The sequence below is a fragment of the Anoplopoma fimbria genome, chromosome 11, assembly GCF_027596085.1.
Source record: "Anoplopoma fimbria isolate UVic2021 breed Golden Eagle Sablefish chromosome 11, Afim_UVic_2022, whole genome shotgun sequence".
NCBI lineage: Eukaryota > Metazoa > Chordata > Actinopteri > Perciformes > Anoplopomatidae > Anoplopoma > Anoplopoma fimbria.
Genome location: NC_072459.1, coordinates 2553355 through 2578210, shown reverse-complemented (window position 1 = coordinate 2578210; position 24856 = coordinate 2553355). Strand labels below are relative to the sequence as shown.

The following is a 24856-nucleotide window of genomic DNA, read 5'->3' as shown; positions in this document are numbered from 1 at the left end:
AATCACACATCAACTGTACGTTTTTTTCAGCACACAAATATGTTTAATATTTAATCCACACAGAAAGAGATCAATGCATGAATATCCATACTGAACAAAGAGGATGGGCTTCAGTGTGTCTGGACTTTTACAATTATCCCTGTACACATAATGACAACACATCACTGTTCACCTGCTTTACAACGAACCGTCTGATCAACAGCCAGTCGGATGAGAGAAATGAGTCTCGGACTGAACCATCGACACATTGAGCATAAACCCTTCGACTGGTTTTACAAATTGTTCACGTGACTCGTAGCTTCACACCAGGCACCAGATATTTCCTGTCTTTACCGCACACAAAGTCATTACATCGTCATGAGGGTTTCTGTTTTTTACAGGGTAGAAAATCAATAATCGAGCCTCTTTAAATAGGCAAGATTGGATGCAAAATATTTTTAGGGTTACAGTGAAAAAAGCCCAAACTTCAATTTTGACTTTCCATTTGTTCAATGTCGTTGTTTAATGGGATCCAAACTCGTTCGCTATACACCACAATCTTAAAGCCAAATAAGGACTTTTGTAAGCCGTCTCCTCGGATTTGTTTTCAACCTCACACTCCTTAAAACACCTCATCCCTTAAATCCATTCAAATATACGATGGCATTAACAATCATGGATGCTGATTAGCGGTTAGAAAAATCTGATCTCTGTTGGAAATGCAAGTCAGTGTTTTCATTCACATTTCTGTACCCGTGGTCTTGATTTTTTATTTTTTTGTTATTGGTACAATTGATGCATGTTGGGGCTCTGGGCTTTTTGCAATAAGATGAGGTGGAGGCTTCACAGGTGACAAACTAAGTGGAGGAAGAAGAGGGGTAACTCTGGGGCAGATGCAGGACAGTTGAGGTAAATATAGGAAGAGATACAGTGTGCTTACAGGGTGAGTATAAGATCGATACAGAGGAGGGAGGTAGTTATGAGGCCGGGTTACAAGGCTCATGAAGATAGTTACAATGCCCTGGGTGGGACAGAAACAGGATGGCAGGCAGGTTACTAGATCAGAGGAGGTACTTACAAGGCATTTAAGTTACAGGTGACGGGGCAGGAGGGGGTATAATAGTTACAAGGGACCATACGTGGCTTGGAGGGTCGTTTTAGAGCCAAGAGGGAACTTTTACATGACCAGGAGTAATTACAAGGGTTGGGTGGCTGGAAGCGTTTTTTGGGGGGGCGGGAAGAGATTTCTTTAAGGAGATGAGTGGGTGTGGGTGTTAAAGCAGATCCAGGTGTCACTCAGGTATGTAAGACACCTGCCAGACGATTATGTGGCTTCGCTCAGCTTTACACAAAGCGGGTTTGTTCTGCGAAGTTCCACCACTGTCTCCTTCCTCCGTCTCATCGTCCTCTCCATCTCCTGAGGAAAACAGGTAAATAGAAAATGTAAGAGTTGTAATTCCACAATGAACACTCAACTTTATTTCGCTGATAATATGTTAATGTCTTTTTAGTTCCTTATTTCTGTATTTTCTAAACCAACATTACAACATACAGGCTTTCATTTGTGTGTATATGGCATCAGGTTTATGTGAATGTGTGACTGCTGACCTATACGGAAGTCGATGTAGCCCTCTCCTCCACTCAGCACCAACACGTTGTGAACACTCTGGGCCTCCGTCTCTTGGGGCGCTGTTGACCCCTGACCCTCCGACGGACTGTCCAGCACACTGCCGTTTAGTGTGGCCAGAACATTGCCTGTCACACAGAAGAAGAAATGTCAAGATATTGTTGACGTTATTTTGTCCAAACTGTCATCACTTTTTGTCATCACTGAATTGTTGTGTTACGGCCTTAAACTTGTTTTTTGTCATAAATGTCAAAAAAAAGTATAGTCAGTATAGTAAGTCATCAAAAATGTCGAAAAAAGGTCATAATATAGAATGTTAAAAAGAAGTCATAGTATAGTATGTCCAAAGAAAAGTCATAGTATAGTATGACGAGTTAAAAACTAGTGCACGTGGTCAGTTACAGACACAGACCGGTACAGACGGGCTTTGTGCCTACCGGGTACTGAGACAAAGAACTTGACGGCATCGCGGTGTCCATGGAAACAGAGCTGGGCCTGTGCCATGGAGCAGTAGGGGATGAAGCTGCCGGTGCTCTTCTCAGAGCAGTCGTCACCGTACACATGGATCACTCCACCGGACGATGTAGGAGACACCTTATTGGCTGAGAGACGAAGAAACGGAAGAGAGTGAAAAGATAACACACTAAGAAGGGTTTAGTAGCAAATCATATGTGGCAGCGTGACACAGGCAAAATATAAACACCCATAAAAATCCACATATTTCCACAGATCAACTGAAAATGAGAAGTGATATTAGAATAAAACAAAAAAAGAATAGATTTGAGACATCTAAAACATATTTTGCATGCAATGGATCTGGTACACACAGACGTATCTTTTAGTCATTGATGCAGTAAAGCACAGTGAATAAAAGCATGCAAATCAACCAATGACAAAAAGCCCTGCTCTTTTATAAACAGTAAAAAGACAAATAATGTAACACAGAATACTTTTGTTGACTTTAAGCTAAATGTTCACAGCTCATAGAGGAATAGTTGAGTGCCTGATATTCAATGGTGTTCACATATAAGCATGATGAAACAGGAAGCTTTACTCTGCAGACACTGCTGCAGAATACATGAAGGTTTGACTGGGCAAAAAAAAAAAGGTAGATCACAACATCAGGAGGGAGGGAGCGCTCCCACTTACCCCTCAAACCTAGGAGCTGTCCCCGGTGAAGGACCACCGCTACAGGAGGCGGAGGAAGAGGAGGAGAAGGAGGAAGGGGGAGAGCAGAGGAGAAAGAGGACAGTAACAGTTATGACTAGGACAGTCTGTGAAAGAGGGGAAACCACTGAGGGGAGGCAGGAAAACAGAAGGTGGAGAGAAAGACGAGGGCGTACGACGCTGAAGAAGAACACAGATAAACAGCAACGCAGTATTTGGGGAAATTTACCCTCTGATTTTGGGTCCATTCAGCTACCTAATGATACAATTTGATAACATGTGAGCTGTTGTTAGTTTATGAAGTGTCTGAAGGTCACGTACACTCCATTAGCCGAGTTTCAGGTCTGAAAAAAAAAGCCATGGCCTATTTAACCAAGAAATAAGGAATCCAGGAAAAGAAAAGTGCTTCTACACCTTATAGTTTAGGGGTTTCAATCCAAAGTGTTAAGTGACCACATGATGGTGCTGCTGGATTCAGATCTACACCAACTATCTTGAGATATTCTGATAAGTAACATCCAGAAAGACAAACCAATCTCACCACAAGACATCAAGAGCAAAAGCTTTTGAGACCAACGTTTTGATGAGACTTGGACTGCTAAACACAGCTGATCTCACCCTGAAAAATATTTCAAATATGGATTCAAATGTTGTGGTTGTAGCGGACAGAAAAAAGCTCCCTCCTTTCTTCTACCACTAGACAGGCTTTCACCGTTTCTATTTGTATTTGAAACTAAGCTCATGACACTTCTTGTGAGCTGTTTTAAATTTAAACTCACTCTCTGTCAGAGGGATGGAGATGATCACGCCGTTTCCAGTTCCTACCCAGAGACGGTTTCCACCAATCAGAAGTGCTGTAATTCGCACAAAAGAGAAGCCCAGCTTGCCAGTGCCTGTGAATTACAACCAGAGTCAATGGAGAATATCACACCAGCATCATTCACATTAAGCAGTAAAGTTAGTCTAAAGAGATCCAGAATCTCACCCAGCATCTTGCTGACGTAGGGCTCAATGTCCACATCCTGGAGATGCTGGTGTGTGTGCGCATGGTAGAGTCGCAGGGTGGAATCTAGCCGGATCGACACCCAAACACCGTCACCGATCCACGCTAGCTGCCGCACCTGACTCTCCCTGCGAGGATGGGCGTCGAAGGACTTCTGCAGAGCCGTGAGAGAACGATGTGTTGAGTAGATGAAATCATTATTGCAGTTTAAAGTCATTGTTGGTCTCATTTTCTCAGCAGGATGATGTGACGGTGGATTCTTGACTCACCTCGATCTGCATGCTCTTGGGCTGGATTACGTGGATCTTGTTCTTGTAGCCGCACCAAACCTTATCATGAACCACAGCCATGCAGCGGATTGAGTGATGAGGCCGACCGAGGTCCATGAGGTGGTAGTTAGACAAATCCCACTGGCCATCTGATGACAAAACCACAGAAATAGAGTAATAATGATCTATTATTCACAGCAACAACAGTTAATAGTGGCATTCATGTCTAAACAAAAACACACTATTTCACATCAGTGCTGATCAATGAAGATTTAACAAATACTTAACATCCACATACCCTCTGATCTGTGGAATATGGCGAGGGTCCCGTCAGCGAGGGCGACCAGCACACGACCTTTCACATGTCTGCAATAAGAGAGGAGACGGAGACTGCTGCAGTTACAGAAGTTCACACGGATCAAACTACGACACATTTGCATTATAATTACAGAGTTTAAATGTCACCACCACTTACACCAGACTGAGCACAGAGTCTTTGAGTTTGATGGAGTGGAGGCACTTCTTCCAGTTTCCGACTGCTGAGTGGACGTAAAGCCTTGAGGGAGAACAGAGGCAAGATACTCCAGAGCAAAACCAAACTGCATATAGAGTTCAAGAGAAGCAGGTCATGATATATATATGTGCTACTTGGATGGAAGATACAAAAAGAGTCTTCCTATCTAGAGTGTGACTGAGTTTTTTCTTGCAAAAGTTAACAGTTCAAATAAAACCTTATGGGTAAGGAAATGGATGTAAAATGTGATTATTGTGTTGTGAAGTTGCGAGTAGATCTGAGTGGGTTACTTACCAGCCGTTCTGGGCCCCGAGCCACATAGTGGGGGCCACACTGGTGTAGGTCTTGGAATCTTCACTTCCGTCCTCTGACTCTGGAGGCTGAGAAGTTTCCTCTTTGGACTGACCCACGCTTCTGTGCAGACAGACGAGATACACACTTTTCCAGTTAGTAGAAGGACAACATTTTACCGTAGACGTGTTGATCTAGTTTATTCATGCCACTCCTGATGGTCTTTACACAGACAGGTTTTGGCCTCCTACCTGTCGGAGGCGTCTGATAGTCGAGGCTGGGGGTCGGTGAAGACGTGCTCAGTAAATGGTCCCGGAGGTCCAGATCTCAGCTCTGCGTGGCTCGCCGTTGACTCGGTAACCTCCGTGGCCTCCATTGCTTCCTCAGCCGACTGGGCGGGGTGGATCTTCCCATTCATGGGTGGAGCAGTTGGGGCTGAAGCACAACACCATTAGAATAAATAGACAAGCTTGTTGACTTTACACCTTTCTATACTGATAATAGTTGAGGATGAGTCCCACCTTGTCCTTTGTCCATTATCGGCGTGTCAGTGCGTGAGGAGCAGTTGCTACGGGCAACACTGCAGTTGGTGGCGCAGCCGACAAGAGTGATACCAGCCAACATGCCCTCCACACTGCCAGCGTCCTCGCCTCCGCCTCCTACTCCTCCGTCACCTGGATCCAACACGATCTCTCCTGCTGGGTAGTCGCTCTCGCTTGCAGCTGGATACAAACACACATAGATTAACCTTCAACATACCAGGTGTATAAAAATGCCAGTATGGGGGGTTAACAACCACTTTCCCTCTCACCTGGAACGCTGGAGATGCAGAGCACGTGGGCGTTGCAGACGTTGAACTGGTCGACCAGTGAGCCCGGCTGGTTGGCATCGATGATGACCACCTTGCTGGCTGAGTGTGTGCTGGTGAGGATCCACACTCGACTGTTCATGGTGTCTATCTCCTGGAGCTCCTTTGACTGGGCGGATTAGAGGAGGAAGAGAGGAGACAACAGGGTTTGAACACAATGATGACTTACTGAGAAAGGACAGACGTGGTCCATATTTCTGAGAGGGGAAATGCATGCAAACTTATTTTTTATGGGTTTCTACCTTCCTCTTCTCTGGGGAGCTGTGGCTGCTCTTCTTCCCAACTCCGTTCTCGTCAGCGTGCAGAGGGTCGCCGCCGCCCGACGGTGCTTTGGATGGTACCAACTCCTGACTGCTGGCCCTCCATCCTGTCAGGTCAACCCCAGCTGCACACCACAACTACAAGCACACACACACACACACACACACACACACACACACACACACACACACACACACACACACACACACACACACACACACACACACACACATATATGCATAATTTAAGTTACACGTGTTAAACTGAGATTTAAGGTGAGCACAAAGAAACTTTCCATGATGGGGATATTAAATCCTTCTAGTGTCAAACTGCACGTAAATCAATCTGCATAACATTCAAGTGAGCTAACAATTAAAACCCATTTTTGAGTAGAGCTACGGTGGTTCACATCCCCTGAACGCCTCACCTTCCTGTTGGGGTCCTTCTCCACCAGAGGACGACAGTACACCGGGACTGGGACGTTCTTCATGCGGTTGTCCTCTTTCTCCACAATCGTCTAAAAGCAGGAGACAATCGAACAAGGGAAGTAAAAAATAAAAACTCTTAAAAATGTTATTGGCTGCTAATGAAATATAAGAACATTCAGAGTTCCTGTATGCACTTTATACATACACAGTTTTTCGGATGAGAAATATGTCCACTTTCTTGAAGTATCACAACTATGTAGGGGTGTCAGAGGTTATATTGGTATCTCTGCCTCTTCTATAAAGGGATTTATTTCTGCTGATGCTACACGTCAAAATCGGTGCAAAATGGTGCTTTTAGTAAGAAGCTACTCATTGATTGTGGCACCAAAATATGATCTTTATGTCAGATTATTTTGCTATTAAACTCCATTGTAGCTGCAGTTGAAATAACCTGATACACAAAAATATGATCCCAGAAATACAGGTAGCTGCCACTGTTCATATAGGTTAACTTACACTGTATGTTGAAACAACTTTGTCTAAGATTTTACAATAATATTACTTTGTAACTTAAAAGCATTTTACAGTGGATTTTTCCTTTCAGGAATAACTGGAGGAGCAAAGCAGAAGTGGTGTAACTAAGTAAGTTTAGACGACATCAGTGTAAGTTCAGAGATAGAGAGGTTACAGGTTAAAAGTTTAATAAGGTTGCAACAACATTGGCAGGAAATTAAATGGAATCAACTCCTCAAAGACAGTTTATCAGAGACATGCAGTCATAATGTGCATTTGTGAACTGGGTGCGTTTGTTTAATATCATGCCTCAAAATTAAAAATGTCCCTTGTATTTCATAAATTGAGTTACAATTCAAGTTCAAAGTTGTAGTGACATCATACAGATGTAAAAAAAAAAAAGAAAAAAAAAAAAAAAAAAAAAGAAGAATAAAGACGTCTCTGTTTTCAAGTAGAGAAAATGCTGTCTTGACTATCTGGATATGTATTCAGAAAGTAAAAAAGAAGGGAAGCCATGAAGCCATTTACCTGTGGTCTCTTCAGCGGGCTGTCCTGAGCGCTGTCCGCCGGTCCAACAGTCGGTGGGAGACCAGGGTTAGAGACCCCGGCCTATCAACACATCACACAGGGACAATTAAAACACCTCAATGCTTGTTTATGCTTGAAAACAAAGTGGAGAAGACTGAGACTGATGTTTTCTATTATTCATACAAATGTTGCTTTAATTGAAAGGATAAATAATAATTATCGTATTGTCAGTAAAAAACAACAATAAATAGATCATACTTCATTTATGGACTCAATCAAGAGTCAACAACGAGTTTGAGCTTTGGAAATTATGTTCCAAAATAATTTGGATGTAAATCACACTGTGTTCAAGCTGATAAATATGTTAAAGGGACCTTTGTGTCTACTGTATACTTCTAACTTAAATGTGTTGTGCAACTTCAGTGTCACACAGGTTAGTGTGGGAGATGTTTGTGTGACCTCCCTTTTCAAACAAACTTGAATACGTCATTCATTATTTTTTACATTATACAAGCTTAAAATCGTGATCGTTTGAGTCCAGACGTTTTCATCTGTCCTGCCTCATACAAACTAATCGTTTTGTGTTTTTGTGTGTGTGTGTGTGTGTGTGTGTGTGTGTGTGTGTGTGTGTGTGTGTGTGTGTGTGTGTGTGTGTGTGTGTGTGTGTGTGTGTGTGTACCTGTTTGAAGCGAGATGGCACACTCCAGCCACAGGCCTGCATGATGCCATCATCACGGCGCATGTGCTCGCGGACCTGCCGGTACTGTTCACGTCGCTGTTCTCGGCGGGCCAACAGTGCCGAGTCACTGAGGAGAGACGCAACACTGTTACTGGCCAGTCTGGAAGCGACGGGAGGGAAAGGAAGAGAAGGGAAGAGAAAAAAGCTAAGCGTTAGCAGCCTGGCCAGCCAGCAGCGAGGAAAAGGAAGCAACAGCAGTTGTTATCAGCACAAATCAATCTAAGCTTCATTCTAGCTTAAGCAAAGCAATGTGCTTTATCACACTAAAGGGAAAATCATAAAAGATTGAAATATGTTTAGTATTTGTGTTTATGTTTATGTGAGAGGTTCAAAACAACTTAAGAATGAAATGTTTGCCATCCAATCTTGCTTTACACTCAGAATAGTTATAAGAAATCATGCATGAAGGTCATGTTCATTATCACTTCGACTAAACAGTTCAAAGTGCAGCTTTACAAGTGCTACCATTAAAGGATCTTATCTTCATTTTCCAAATCATCTCTTTAATAACATTTGTGCAATAGCCTAAAAAAGTATTTAACCCAAGATTCAAATAAGATAAATCAATGATATTCAGAATCTTTCCTTTAATCATGCATGACGAGATTTGTCCGAATGGGATGTGAAGGCATTAAAAAACAATCAAGATGAGAAAAATGTGTTAATTTAAACACACTGCACATCTCTATGTCTGATTCTGGTGAACGTGCTGGAAGCTCTCTCCTCGCCAAGCTGCTACAAAGCGAGCAAGCGACCAGGCCTTCAGACCAAAGCAGAGTGAGAGGAAGATAACGACGGCGGTTTAGTGAGAAGTGACGGTAGGTTTTAGTGACGGTATGTAGCTGGATGCTGCTCACTCTTCGGGGAAGAACTCCAGCGTGCGGTTGGAGGTGGAGATCTGACACATGGCGTGGCTGCGTCGCTGAGAGAAACCAGCCGGTGAGGGCGACTTGTAGTGGATGTTGACGCTGTAGTACGGCCGCTTGACGGGCGGAGGGCTGGACGACGTGCTGAAGAGACGTGCAAAGCTGGTGGACGGAGGGAGAAACAGAGGTTTTACTACTTATGTTTCACCAGTTCATTAATTCAGGGTATCAGAAAACTTGTACTCTAGTGAAAACAAGCAGAATCTCACAATTGCCAGATGGTGGACTTCTTTTTCTCTTGGATTTGAGGACTCTCCCTGGACGCCCTGAGAGGAAAAAGAAGGTGTAAGTCAAAGGAAAATAAATAAAAGTAAGGCAAAACCAGAGAAAAGAAAATATATAAGCACATTGAAATAACATATTAAATAAACATGTGGCTGAATGTAACATTAAATGTATACAAATTTGGAAAAAAAAGAGAGAATTATTTGTATAAAAACACAAAATAGCTCATTCTCTTGGGTAATGAGTAAAACTCGAACTTGACTCAGACTTCAGACATTTTAGTCTGTTGAGTTTAATCCCAGCAACCTTTCCCGACCCGTCCAGTTGTCATACAAGTTCTTGATCTCTACTTTAAAGCTTTCTTTCATCCACCTGATCATCTCTGTCCACCGTACGGCCTCCTGCAGCTCCATCAGCCTCTCCTTGTACTGATTCCTCTCCATCAGCACGCGGGCCATCTCCACCCGGGTGAACCGCCGCCGCTGCGTCATCGTCATGTCGCCGTCCTGCATGGGCGATGAAAACTGGTAACACAAGAGCCATTTGTTAATTTATACACAAGGTCTGAAAACACAGATTTACTGGCAGAGGTGGTGGAGTATTCTGACAGAAGTTACGTCATGTTTTAAAGTATTAAAAGTATTTTTACACATCAACAAAACAACAACAAAAAAAAGTAGTTACAAGAAAAAATAACACTGATATCTCCATGCACACTGATTCAATGTGTAGGACGAGTAATGCAGAAAGGGACATTTTTTACTCACATCATCACCTCCTTCATCCTTGGAGTCCCGTGATGCACCGAGAGCCTCTGCTCTTAACCTGCAGCCCAAAAGCAAAAACAGTGTTACACAAACTCCATTTCTTCTTTCTGGCTTTTGAACACCTGGTCATGCAGGTACAAGCAATTTCTGTGGAGAAAAAAAAGGACGAAAAATATACCAGGAACAAGCATAGCATCAGTAACTCAGTGGGAAGTCTCTCTACTATCCATCCTAAATTTACTACCATCCATTTCCTCTCGCTGTCTTGCTTTGTGGGCCAAAGTGTATCTTATGTGCCTTAAGATTTATTGGGTGTTGTAAAAATGTTGTTCAGCCTCTGGAGTCCAGGACAAGTCGGCTTTTTATGGCACCAGTATTTGGTCCCGCATCAGTTTTAACATCCTCTTCAAATGTGAGCACCTTCATCCATAAACACAAATAAACTGCCACACTGAAGTTTATGTTATCCATGAAACCTTTTGCTCAAATGTCACACACAGACTGGTTTTAACAAGAGTTTAAGAAGCACATTTGAACTTCAGGCAAAAATGTCTGATAAAAGTTAAAATAGTTAAAGAGCAAAATGACTGTATTCACAGAAAAAAGGGAGAAACTAAGGGAGTAAGGAAAAATAACATCATGACAGTGTGATCCTTTTGACTGACATGAATTCAGACATTTAAGTCCTCTGGTTCTTGTACGTTACCAGTGACTGTCATGTTACTTTTCCTCTGTGTCTGTTGCCAGGATTCATTTATAATATTTGGTTAGAAACGAAGGGTCACTCAGGTTTGGATTAGAGGTTGACTGTAAAAGCCATTATGTTGAGGGATACAAGTTGTTGTCCTTGTTGTCCTCTAATCGCTGCACTTATTTAACTTGCATTCAACCTGTTCATTGTTGTCTGTGGCATCTCACAATGTTTATTCTCATTACATTCATTTAAATGAGCATATTGTTTTCTTCCTGAACTAATCAGGTTATTAAAAACTCCATTTTCACCTCTTGAGTTCTTCTTCCAGCTCCTTGACTCTGGCCTCCACCTTGTTCTTGGACTGCCTCAAAGCCTCCAGCTCCTCCCTCAGCACCTCGTGCTCCCCCGACAGCTCGTCCACTTTGGCAATAAGGTCATTTTTCACAATGTTGAGAGCATTTCTGTCGAGCAAAGTGCAGAGAGAGCAGGAAGTAAGACATCATAACCAGCTCCAGGAAACTATAAGATGGGCTTCCATGTTTAAGAGCAAACTGTCTGAATCCAGAAGAGCTGCAAATTATTAAACATCATGATCCAATCATTTTAACTTGTTGTTAAAGCACAAACTAATCTTTCAGTTTGTATAAGACACATTTGAAAGGATGAAAGGCTTCTGTTCACAGATCAACACAGACACAGACACACACAGTATCCCTCTTACTTGGTCTCTAGGAGCTGTTTGTTCTCCGTCAGCAGGTTCTCCACCTCCTTGCCCATCCCTGAAACATTCACATCTCTGTTAGTCGTCACACACAAAGAAAACAAAAAGTAAATAAATCCATTGACCGATATGCCTTTCAGACCAGCCAAGGTATGTGTCTGTTGAAGAGCAAATGTTGGGAAACCTCCACAAAAGCCAAAGATTGAATAAATCAATGAAATAAAAATGAATGGACAGATTATTGATATAAGCACTCATGTTAACAGGGAAGCTAAATCAGGTTGAAAAGGAAGGTTTGATGTTAAATATTTAGGGACAGTACAACCACAACAATTCTTCCCCTCAAAGTCTAACATGTCATTGATCAAAGCTTTACCCAGTTCCATGAGTGCACATATGTTAAGGTTTAATCCCATAACCATGACGGGTGTTAATGTCATGCTTCAACCTGTTGACTCTGATATTAAATCTTTATTATCTTAATTATTGCAAGACATTAAATGAAAAGTGTACGTGCAAGCAGCAAGCACTGTGCAACAGAAGCCAGGCACACAAACTTTAAGCAGAGATTTCAACTCAGAGAAAAATGTGGAGATGGGGACAAGCAAAAGGAAAAAGCTGAGTGTGTTGTCACCCGTTGAAGTGGTATTCACCACACAACCTATTTATCTTTCACTATTTTTTGCATCTTTATGATGAGATCTCTCTCCAGCAGCGTTCCTATAGCATAAAAGGGTCCTTTTATTCTAATAATCTGAATATAAGTAGCTAATTTATTGACAAATATCTAAACATTAGGTGTGTGAGATGCACAGGTGGCATAAAATGTAAATATAAAGCCACACAAAAAATCAGACACAAAGAAGGAATCAAAAGGACATGTAAGCTGGAGGCCAGGGAATGACATAACAAGCAAATGTGACCAAGAGTGTGGGCAAAGTCAAAGCCTTACCGAAGAAATCATCACGAACTGGAGGCAAAAGAAGAAGAAGGGAGGGGAGATGAAGAGGAGAGGCCACAGATCAGAGAGGGAAGAGAGAAGGACAGGAGTGGAAGAGATACGATGCTGATAAGCATTTATTATTTGGGAATTGAAGAACACAAAAGCTGCTTTTTGGCCCTCAAACTGAAACAAGAGAACACTTCTGTGACCCAACTGTTGAGTTTATCAAATATCATCAGATCTGTTTTAAAGTCCCAGTGAAACAGCCTTTTTAAGACCATACTGCCTCTGTGAAAAGGATGCATTTTCTATTTGAACATGGAGCTGGGATGTCCTGTAAGTCATGGAGAGTAGTGTATTTTATAAAATACAATCGACTGAAAGCTTAAAGTATGCAGATTGATGTAGCTTATGGCAATAACTAAAGATTCAAATAATTTCACTGGGACTTTAAAGGAACAAGAAAAAGGATTTTACTGCATGTGTATAGATATTGGGCGTCTACTATATCATCAAAAAATCTAATTGCTTGTTCATACAATGATTAATAACATTCTAATAATTATATAGCAGCATATTAACAATAGCAATGACCATATTTCAATTTTTTGTAAACACTGGTTAATAACTGCTCTGAGATGCAGAGTTGAGAAAGCAGAGGGGAGTCGACAGAGTAAAAAAAAATTATACCAACCAATGTATGTTCAGATACACACCTGAGAACTCCCCTATGAGTGTCACCAGCAGAAGCACATAAAAAGGGGGAAAAAAAGAAAATGGGTGAGAAGATGAACAAGAAGACGGATCGAAGCTCCCGTTCTATTTCTGCTGTATAAAAATCAAGGACAGTAAATGAAAAAACAAAACAACCCAGAAATTAAGAAAAACAAAATCCACCAGAATCCTTCAGAGTGCGGTCCAAAGCAGACAAATCTACGATAAATAATAAGCAAAAACATGAAGGGCAATAAAATCTGAGAAATATAATGAATTCAACTTTTAAGAATAGGATCTGTTTGGTTAGCGTTTAACATGCTTTTCCCTGTAAAATAGAGAAAATAAGTAGAAAGACACAGAAATAATAAAAGTAACACTGCATGAATGGGCAGCTGGGGTTTGGCGTGCAGCCAGAGAAGGACTGTATGTTTTTTCATGATGTAACGCAGGGATGAGCTGCTGGCGTGGCACCATGCAAGGTAAAAAGTGAAAGTCATTCACATTCACACAGCGTCACATGGAGCTCCTGCCCTGACGTAACGCAAAGCCAGAGCCAATGCTGTCTTGTGTAACGCGCACATGCATCCGCCCTTTACTCCCTGTCCTTTGGATCTACACTGAATCTGATATCACTGAGTAATAGAACATGTTGGCATGTTAGCAGACAGTAGACGTCTTAAAGTTCATTTTCACCAGTTGAAGGTGAGCAACGATCACCTCAGGAGGAGGTGAAGGAGGCAGCAGAGTCGAGGCATTTCCTTTGAGGAGAAATACTTACCACTGACCGAGAGAGAAGCATATCACTACATTGCAACTGTCAAAGCTTTCAGATAAGAATTGAAACTGATGAAACTTACAAACGTTATATAAAAGTCGTGTTCATACCTAGCAGCTCGGCGCCTGCATCTACATCGCCGATGATGTCCGACTTGGCGTCTTTGATTTCGTGGTAGAGAGAGTCGGTGTTGATGCCGAAGGCCTCGTTCACTATGCCCTGAGAGGGGCTGAAACACACAGTCGATTTCATTAGACCAATGCTGGGATAGGACAAAAACAATCTCACTTTTAAGTTTATGGATTTATGGCATTTTGATCCTCAGACTTTCACCAAAATTCATACAGGTAAACGGCACCAAAACCATAAATATATAAACAGAGCTGGGAAAAAAACACCAATGAGGAACCAGCAGTATGAATACAAAATAAAAACTTTTTCTATACATTTTAATCAAATATGAGACTTTGTTTTGGCAGTCCTGTGCATGTGTAACACTGCTGCCCATCCAAAGTACTTAACTTCGAGATACTGCCACTGACTTTGCTTGGATGACTACAAGTGAATAGACTACAAATCTGCACACAACAGAACCCCACCCTAACCTCAACAAAGAATGAATGCAGACATGATTTTCACTATTTTGAATTATCTAACTCAACCAAGCAGGTCTTTGCATACCGGAGGTAAATGAGACGCAGAGTCTTTGTACCTGTTTCCTCCTCCGTACACACGGGGGTCCACACACATGTCCAGCTCAGGCGTTGAATCGATGATCTCCTGAAACTCTGACCACTCATCGCTGCTTCCCATTCCTGGAAAAACATGCAGGAAACAGAACATACGTTAGAGGACTGTGAACGTTTTGATGATCATTTTTTTGCTGCACTTTGCATCCTCTGTGTTGTAAAATATGTCTTCAAACTAAACCTTTGTTCCCTCCCCAATATTGCTCTCACCGATGCTGACATTCCTGGTTTCCTGGGAAACCTGCACCTCCATATTCCGGCTGAGCCGCTTGGCACCTTTTCTGCGGTTCCCGGCCCGCATCGCGTCACACTCGGATTGCGGCACGAAGCCCTCGTTGATGGGGGTGACAGTGTCGGAGGGGACGGAGGAGGTGGGTGTGTTGGACTGGCTTCCTGTGCTGCTGGGTGTGGCCGCCACGGAGTCGGACTCTGATCCGTCCTCCTGGGTGGTTGGAGATGATGACGAGGGAGCAGGAGACAAACAGTGAAAATTAGCATTTTATAGTGAATGCACCAACATTTTACCTATTACACCATTTTACCAGTTAAGAGTCAATTATGACTTTCTTGTATGCAGCTCCATGTGTTATTGTACAATTCTATTTAGTTTTTTAAGGCTTCGTGTCATCATGAACAACTCAATTGATTTAAAGGACATACTGTTATCACAATTCTTTTTTTGTCTATTTTGTAAAAGTTAAAGTTTTGATTATGGATTCCCCATTTTAACTCCTATTGTCATATTTGTATCAAATTCATGGCAACTTTACGTCGAAAAAAGCTAACTCGTCAGTGGTATCTTGATGCATGAAACCCATGGGTGATGCATGGGTGGGAAATGTCCTTATTGAATGTTTAGGAAAGTTAAGTTAAGAGTTCTGAATCAACCTTTACTGTTTGTCTTGCATCTTAAAGTCTCTGTGATAGTAAATATTACATACAACTAATAACAACACTTAGAATAAGGGCGTCTAACTCCTAAAATTTCCTCTTCAAGCTGCTTATACGCTCTCAGCATGTCTTCGTAGCTCAACACCAGGACAGCCACTAGAAGAAAGAAACAATCTCCTATTTATTTGTTTTACCTTGGCTGTTTCTCCCACAAATAAAGCACTAGTTTAAAAAAATTAAAAAGGGACATTTGCACATTTAAACTTAATGCACAAGACTAAACCAAAACACGAGGAAACATGGGGTCGAAGCGCCATGATCACACAAACGCCACTGAAAATAATATGGACCCTGCTTGCTTGAGTCAACAGATATGCCCAACAAGTTAAAGTTTTTATCCAAGTGAGGTGAATAAAATTGTTTCCTCAAAAGTGACACAAGCAGGCGTGGGAGTGGAGGTGATCCGTGTGGGTGTGGCTAGCGGGTCGGGCAGCAGTAAGGCCGGCCCCTCCCCTTTCCACTGCCCAGGTGTGGTCGTGGAGGAGGACAAGGCCGCTGTCTGTCCCACCTGATAGGCAGAGCAGAAGGTAGACCGGCCGAGCTCGCTGACCTGCCAGATGTCTTTCCCGGGCATCATCCTAGCCCCCCCGAGACCCCCACGTACCATGCCCTCGCCGCTCGGGTAGAGGCTCAATGAAGGTGGCCGCTCCGCTTTGCTGCAGGCACAGAAGACACAGAGAGGGGTGGGGATTAACGTTAGACCATTTATGGTTTATTCATTTATCTTTTTATGCTTTTTATTCTCCAGGGCCGAAGGTTTTCCTGACATGCATTGGATGCAAGACACAAAAAAGCTGTACAACATTTTCAAAATACGCTTGTTCTCTTGCTGAGTTTGATTGATACTACTGTCAAGACATGACAACAGCAGCAAATGCCTTCAATCAAACCAGCATGCTTATATAAATAACTATTATTAATGTAGAAATAGGGAAAAAGATTTTAGGGAAAAGGCAAAATGATTTAAAACCCTTAAAATGGAAAGCATAAAGGGCTCTGACAGCATGCAGTCCAGTCCACCAGGCAAAACACATTTGATTCATACGCCTTCTTAATTTACTGGGGAAACAGATGTAAGTCATTTAAACAGATGGAGCCATCGATACAGACGACTACAGGCAGTGTGTTGAAAACTCAACACAGATAAGATTTCTAAAGATATTCCTATAAATGCATTTTACAGGAATATGCTCCTTGGATAGCTGATTAAATACAGAAACTTTGTGTGCACCTCTACTTATATTTGATGTTTTACCAAACTTCACATGCACAGCTCAAATTGCTACTTTTTGTGTAACGATAAAATACAATCTTGTTTTTTTTCATTATTAGAAAACAGTTAAAATGAAGAAGTACAAGAACTGCAGAAGATAATATTTCATATTTCTCTATTGCATAATATCAATGCATTTCCATTTAGTTGCAGGATACTGATAAAAACAAGCAGAACAGGCAGACAGACGGACAAACTGGCAACTGATGAGGGAGAAAGAGGAGGAAACTGGAAAATGGAATTGTTGCTTTACAGAACCATTTCTGCAACATTATTGATATAGTCACAGTAATGAATTGTTGTCACAAGCATCCATAACTGATGAAGCAAAAGGAATATTTCTTGAGAAGAGGCGAAAAATATGAGGAGGGGCATCAGCAGATCTTAAGCCACATTTTAAGTTATAAAGCAGGCCGCTTTGGGACCATGTTGGATTTACCTTTTCCTCCATTTGTGGCGTTGACTGTGCAAACAGCAGCAACAGAGAGCAAGCCAGCAAGACAGACAGACAGTGATTAGAGAGAGACATGAGACAGGAACATGCCATGACACATGAAGACACACAAACATTCACTCAGATTTTTGAAGATCCGTTTTATTCTTATTAAAACTCCAGATAATCATCATTTTGTCTAATCAGTATTTATAATGCAACATTTAAGCATTTTAAACACTACGTTTCGGCTACAGAAGCTGAACCAGATGTCCCACAGCTCGTCTTACTTTCTGCTTAATTAATATTCAGGAATCATCGGTTTGCCCATTTCAGAAAAGAGAAAGCTGGGAAAAAAAACTCCTTTTTTCAAATTATTCCAAACAAGGCTCATAATTTCCTCTCTTCACCGTCAAAGGTTGAAATGTAGCAGCTGTTCTAACGGCTCCTGACAAGCAAATGCGAGCATCAACACACAATGAGGGTGTTGAAACATGAAAATGCACTCAGGACAAAACATAAAACAGCAGCAACAAGACGATGAGTGAGAGTTATAAATCAAATCCACACAGAGATATATACGAACAACCTTTTTACACACACACACACACACACACACACACACACACACACACACACACACACACACACACACACACACACACACACACACACACACACACACACACACACACACACACACACACACACACGTTAAATCAACTCACGTTCGTCCACAGCCGGGGGCTTCTGATTGGCTGTTGCTCCCTGCCTGCTGCATTTTGGACCGCTCTATGTGTTCGACATACGTCTGGATCATCTGTGAAGAACGAGAACGAGGTAGAGATGATTAAGTTACAATATGACTTCAATACTGAGGAGACTACACAATCTAAAATAGACTATTATGGCACTCAAAAGTACATACTATGAATTTTGCATGCTATTTATTTACTAGAAATCACTTCAGTCTCATTTAATTGCACACACTTTGTTTTTGATGTTCAAATTGTGTTTATCTACTTCCCAGCCAGTCTTTGTTTGTATAATCCATAACATTTATACATGTCTGCAGTTACAAATGGTATCTTGTCTGAAACCAACGGCTGCCTGTAATCTATGATAAAACATTTAAAAATCGAAAACAATAAGGTTTTGAAGAAATAGTCTGCACCAATGTAAAACATCTGGTTTGTTGGAAATGGCCTAAAACATATTTTGCTTGAAATGAAAGGAGGGGCTCCAGTTGAAAGGGTGCTGGGCTGAAGGTTCGCTCTTACCTCAGTGTGGCGCTGGTGCAGAGCGTTGTACTCTTTCTTCATGTCTGATTCTCGCTCCTCCAACCGAGTGACTGGGAGACACAGAGAACAGTTTAACACCAGGAGGGACTCTGATAGTTAGAAAGTATTTAAGATATTTAGCTATCAGGGTCTGAACTCCAGACACACAAAAAACACAAGAACTAAAGATGGCAAACGTACGCCAGTATTCATTAGATATTGTGAACAAAAGAATCATAATCTAAAAATATAACGTGTCTGCTTCCCTTTTACAGCTCCCCGTTTTAGCTTAAGTGTTCATTTTTATCTTTTATTTGTGTATCTGAAGAAAAAACAGCTTTAAGAGCGGCAGAGCTGTTAACTGAAACTAATGAAATAATGTTTAAGAGCTCAGTCAATGTCACAGTAATGGGACGAGGCCTTAAGTACTATCTCAACACCAATCTTTCATGTTTTGGTTTTCTTGTTCAGAGTCACAACTGGATGTCAATTAAATCGTGTGCCTGCTTATCTAAAATGAGTCTAAATTGATGTTGTTTGTTTATTTTCTCATAGTGTTGTACTGTATACAGTGTAACATGAGAAACACAGATGTTTGTAGTGAGGAGGATGTCTGTCCACTCACTCTGGTCAGAGTAGTTCTTTGTTTTGAGCTCCTGCTGTTTCCCCTGCAGCTCCAGAAACTCCACCTGCACCTGCAGGTCCTTCTTCTCAGCTTCCAACGCATCCTCGAATTCAATGAATTTCTTATGGAAGACACAAGAACAAAAATTAGGCCTTTAAACAGCTGTAATTATATATTCACAAACTGCACTAAACATGACTTGTGATGATTATGCATATTTATTGGATTATATTACTTTGCTTGTGGTTGAAACACAGCGTTGTCCTGTCATTGTGAAATTGTTCACAGCAGCGATCACCTTTCAAACCGATTCAGAGGCATAAACAGTGCAGTCTGCCCTGCATGATTCAAAGACTAAGTGTGAGTGTTTGGATGAGAAACACGTTATTCTGAAAGCATTTGTCTCTTACAGAAAGGTTGGAACTCAGTAACTGAGGACCAGGCAAACACAGAGCCGTCTACTTCTCTTTCACATCGCCTGTTTGTTTTTGTTTTTTTATATAAAGCTCTTCACAATGACGTCCTTTTTTCAGTGCAGCAGCTCCACAAAGTCTTAATACTGTAATCCTCTGACTGCAGTGAGACTCTGGAACCAGGAGTATGAAGCAGATATATCCACCACACAAAATGGCTTCAATATGGCACAACAACTGATGATGCTATCTATCACTGTGGAGAACAACAATCCCTACTCGATCATAATATGCAGAGTGGGATTTAGCAGGAAAATGAAACTAATTAGTTCTCTCAGCTGCTGACTGTCTCCAGCTCTGAATGCAAGAGGGTGCAGATATGCTTCTCTTCTTGTAGGCTCCTTTTTACTATAAACGTTTCTTTAGAAAATCAACTTCATGAGAAAAAATGCATATTAATATTGTCAACTACCGAGCTGAATAAACAGCCGTCATACTGTTTTGTTTTTGGAGCTTTTCTACCAATATATTAACTGTAAACCAAGTGTATACATCAAATAAAGACGCTGACAATACAAACTATTGTATTTTCCACCATAATATTTATATCTCAGCATGGTTTCTTCTAGGATTTAAAATAGTAATGCTTCACACAAAAGGAGTATCTCTTCTCTTAATCTATAAAAGCAGGGATGAATTAGAAATGTAACGGTCTCAAACTAGTGAACATGACGCTGTAAAGTCGTTCTACCTTCAGAGCAGCAGACCACAGCTTTACAATATCATATGGACTGGGAACATCCTACAGTAATAAGTATTAGCTATTAAAATGCAAATACTGTTATAAATTTGATTAATACAAACAATAATTACACAGGTAGAATAACACCATGTTTATATTTATGTGCTGGTATATTGTGGCACTCTGTCCAGTATGAATAACTCATTAGGCGGCCTTGGGATGACTGAGTGAAGAGAATGTGCTTCCCTGACAAACCGTAGCTAAGTGCGTTTTACTGCAATGTGGTCACACGTCAAACGATTTACACAGTGAATTCCTGAAAAGATTCCGAACCGACAATAACATGTCTCTGATTGTTTGTTATTATATACAATCTCGAAGAAAAAGCTCTCAGGTTACATGTTAGGAGAGTGGTTTTAGAAGAATTCATCTGTGACCGTGTCGAAATCTGCAGACCAAGAAGCCGGTTGTACTGTATGTACTGAAGCAGATAAGTCACACAAAATCTGTTTTTTTTTTTTACAAGAGACCAAAGCAAATCACATCAAGAGAGAAAGTGACAAGGGTATGATCAGAGATGATCAATCTTTTACTGTCATCGCCCTCTGAGACGTGTGAGTCATACAAAGTGACAGACGCTGAACAAGACTGCAAACAACGAAGATGCTACAAAATGGCTGAGTCTGTAAACCTCGCTTTAGTTACTGTAGTCATGGATGTGTTGGTGAAGGCTACATGAGCAGAGCTGTGGCTTTGTTTACCATTAGCTTGGGCCTAATAACCCTGTAATCTGAGCTGCTTTTTGCCCGTTGCTCCCGGTGTCTTGTGAGAGGGCGCGTTATTGTTTTCCTCAGGCTCTGAGATTCTCTCTCACACTGCATTTTTCTTTGTATTAGCTTTTCCCCAGACTGTAGCGTTGTAAACCTCAGTCTATTTCTCTGTCTCTGGTTTTGTTGTTCTGTTTCTGCTCCTCATGAACACAAATCAGGTTACAGTGCCAGGCTCCCTCAGTGTGCTCTGTGCACTATTGATTTCCTATGAATCGCCGGCCCATCCCCCATTTTACCCCACTGATAGTCAGACAAAACTGTCTCTCTGTTTATTTGTCTCTAATTTGAGCTGAAGATGTAAATTGACTTCTCTCACTGGATGGAAACATAACCTTTGAGTCATGATCGCCAAAGAAAATCAAGAAATACACTTGACCATTAAAGATAACAATATTATATTAACGTGTGTACTTGTTGCCTAATATATAAATAAGGCCAAAGTTTAACATTCAATAGCTGTGGTTCCAAAATGAAACCCAGTTTTTCTAGAAATATCCAGGCAGCGTCAACGTGCCACTACACTCACCACAACCTTCCCTGGAAACAGAAAATAAACATTATATATCTAATTTATATTGGAAGGATGGTCAATGTGATAAAAGGGGAACATTACTCAAATCGTGGGTGTGTGTGCCACATATGAAGTTTTCAAATCTATGTTCTCTCTTAAGAGACGCAGGATCAGACAATTAAATAAAGATATCATGGAAGGATAAAGCATGTTTTGGTATATGGTGTTACATGAAGTCTTGTCTTATTCATAAATATAACAGACCTTCCAGCTGCTTAATGCACGTTTGATTTCATTATGAGGCTTATACAGTGATTATGATATTTTCCTATTTTGTCCTTTGTTCTTTACAAACACTTTTAGTTTCAGTTTCGATATCATTGTTAGGAAAATAACAAAAACGTGTCTGGACCTGTTAGCATCTCTCAATTAAAACAATGCTCTCAGACCTCTCATCTCCTACTCTCACCTGCAGTACCTGTTGGTTTTAAAGTATTATTACTAACAAGGAAACCCCAAAAAAATTCTGTCATGGCATTGAAATAAGCTTAAATATGCTCACACTGACATTTCAACATGAATCAGCAAGACCTCTCTCAATTAACAGCTTTAAGTGAAACCAAACCGATAAACCGACTCAGGGGACACAGCGGGAAAGCAGAGGATGAAACAGACTAGAAGCCGAGCTAAACTGATACTAGCAGGTCTGACAGTGAGATGCTGAGGCCGCTTAGGAAGGAGGAAAGTTAAAGTTGCTCTACGAGGCCTGCTGGTCCCACGGCTGCTGTTACACTGGTCAGTAAAAAAAAAAAAAGAAGTAAATTATGCTGGAGGAGGAGCTTGGTCGGTAATGTAATAGCTCCATATTGATGTCCACTTTTATTGTTTTGTGTTCCTGCTGTTTTTTCTCGCGTGAGAGCCCGGCTTACACACTTAATCTGTCAAAGCTGTGTGCTGCCACTTTATATCCGTATACTGCATGAACACTATCATGTCCTTACTTTGTGTGTATAAGTATTTGCATATGAGACTTTAACTGTGCTGTGTGGAAGCTCAGGTGTCATACAAGCTAAAGTAAAACTTATTTATGTAGTTTGTTGTAAAAACAGACATTAGTATTGTATATTGCTGTTCTGACCTCGTAGTAGTATGAGCAGTTGAAGAAGTGAGTAAAAGATGCTGTTATCCCTATGTATAAATGTGTTGCTATGACTACTATAACCATTATAAGTAGAATTGTATTTGTTAACCTTTGAGTTCTGTTGACTTGCATCTTCTTGTGAAAGGTAGCTGACAGACACATATTTACTCTGCTGCAATCTAAAGAAACATGACTCTGTGACTGTATATTGACCTCTACATCTAAACATCTAAACCCAACTGGTGTGGTGTCAATGCAATATCCCTGGAAAGCAGATCTAGATTAAAAAGGGTATTTTCTTCATTATTTCCATTTTGTAGGACTTTATTTTTGCTTCACTATGCTTCATATCTTTCGTGTATGTCTGAACTAGGCCTACGTTTTTTCTGACACCTGAGGTAAGTAGTAAATGTATTTTTACAACAGTAAGTACATAGTTTGAGCAAGTGTTTAATGGTTATGATATAAAAACTGTATGAGAGGCATATATGTTATTATAGGGTAATCAGAGCATTGAGACTATAAATAAGCCCATGTCACAGGCCTTAACATGAGTCACATGTCTGGTGAACCCTCTCGGATCAGACCAAGAAGCAGCAGCGTGGAGATGGATGTGATGATGTGGAAAGCAGATCTAGATTAAAAGGGTATTTTCTTAATTATTTCCATTTTGCAGGACTTTATTTCTTTGCTTCACAATGCTTCATATCTTTCGTGTATGTCTGAACTAGGCCTACGTTTTTTCTGACACCTGAGGTAAGTAGTACAGTACCAGTCAAAAGTTTGGACACACCTTCTCATTCAATGGTTTTTCTTTATTTTTTATTTTTTTCTACATTGTAGATTAATATTGAAGACATCCAAACTATGAAGGAACACATATGGAATTATGTGGTAAACAAACAAATGCTCAACAAACCAGAATATGTTTTATATTTTACATTCTTCAAAGTAGTTGAATGATAAACTTTTGACTGGTACTGTAAGTTTAACAACAGTATGAAGTATATACAGTATTTTTTTATTATTAATATGTTTAATTCGTCCAAAGAAACACTCATTTTGGCCAAATATTAGATTAGATTACAGTACCAGTCAAAAGTTTGGACACACCTTCTCATTCAATGGTTTCTCAACAAACCAGAATATGTTTTATATTTTACATTCTTCAAAGTAGTTGAATGAGAAGGTGTGTCCAAACTTTTGACTGCTACTGTAAATGTATTTTTACAATAGTAAGTACATAGTTTGAGCAGGTGTTGTGCTATAAGAGCTGTATGATAGGAACATATGTTATTATAGGGTAATAGATGGTATATGACTATAAAGACTATAAATAAGCCCATGTCACAGGCCTAAACATGAGTCACATGGATCAGACATCAGACAACCAAAGCAGCAGGGTGGAGATGGATGTGATGATGGGTGGAGGCCCATCAGAGCCGGGGGAGGGGAGGTGGAGGCTGACTCACCTCCTCCGCCTGCTTACGGAGCGCTTTCTCCCTCTCGTACTGGGTGATGAGCTGCTCGTTGTCCTCCTTCAGCAGCTCCAGCTCCACCTCATGCTCCTGGTTCTCCGTCAGCACCCCGTCCAGGTTCTCCAGGACGTTCACCACCAGTGGCATCAGCTCCTTCACCACCTCCTCATCATAGCTGCGGATGAGCCTCTCAAACTCCCGGTAGATGGAGTTGGCCAGGCCCGACACCCTCTCCGACATCACGGATCCGGAGCCGTAGTCGTCCTGGTACACCACCTCATCTATCTGCAGCTCCATCATCTTGGCACCTTGGCTCCTGCTTCCCAGATGAGGATGGAGATGGAGATGGAGATGGAGATGGAGATGGAGAGGCTGTGGTGGGGTGTTTTTCAGGCCTTTAAGGCGAGTCTGTCAGCAGGTGTGGATCCTCAGATATTTGGAGACATCCAATCACAGCTTTTACGCAAATTACGCA

At 41.2% G+C, this 24856-nt stretch overlaps 1 protein-coding gene across 1 annotated transcript; it reads right to left on the bottom strand.

Annotated features, from left to right (window-relative positions):
* Positions 1-38: 38 nt before the first annotated feature.
* On the bottom strand, positions 39-24856 carry mapk8ip3 (mitogen-activated protein kinase 8 interacting protein 3). Its single transcript, XM_054606999.1, has 31 exons — positions 24376-24856; positions 19267-19387; positions 18642-18712; positions 18090-18181; positions 16206-16311; positions 14915-15146; positions 14668-14770; positions 14066-14184; positions 13180-13191; positions 11521-11578; positions 11108-11260; positions 10106-10163; positions 9711-9862; positions 9323-9379; positions 9045-9215; positions 8128-8254; positions 7449-7529; positions 6407-6496; positions 5961-6116; positions 5662-5827; positions 5372-5572; positions 5102-5285; positions 4854-4973; positions 4521-4601; positions 4344-4411; positions 4046-4194; positions 3759-3930; positions 3553-3666; positions 2044-2208; positions 1588-1734; positions 39-1396 (listed from the first exon to the last, which is right to left on the bottom strand). Exons 1-31 carry the CDS (start codon positions 24679-24681, stop codon positions 1272-1274), a joined length of 3957 nt encoding a protein of 1318 aa, XP_054462974.1. The 5' UTR covers positions 24682-24856; the 3' UTR covers positions 39-1271.

Coding starts and splice junctions, on each gene's coding strand:
- mapk8ip3 (XM_054606999.1), bottom strand. CDS start 24,681: ATGATGGAGCTGCAGATAGATGAGGTGGTGTACCAGGACGACTACGGC. Junction 18,182..18,641: donor TGCACCAGCGCCACACTGAG/GTAAGAGCGAAC, acceptor CGTTCTTCACAG/ATGATCCAGACGTATGTCGA. Junction 9,863..10,105: donor AGGATGAAGGAGGTGATGAT/GTGAGTAAAAAA, acceptor TTGTGTTACCAG/TTTTCATCGCCCATGCAGGA.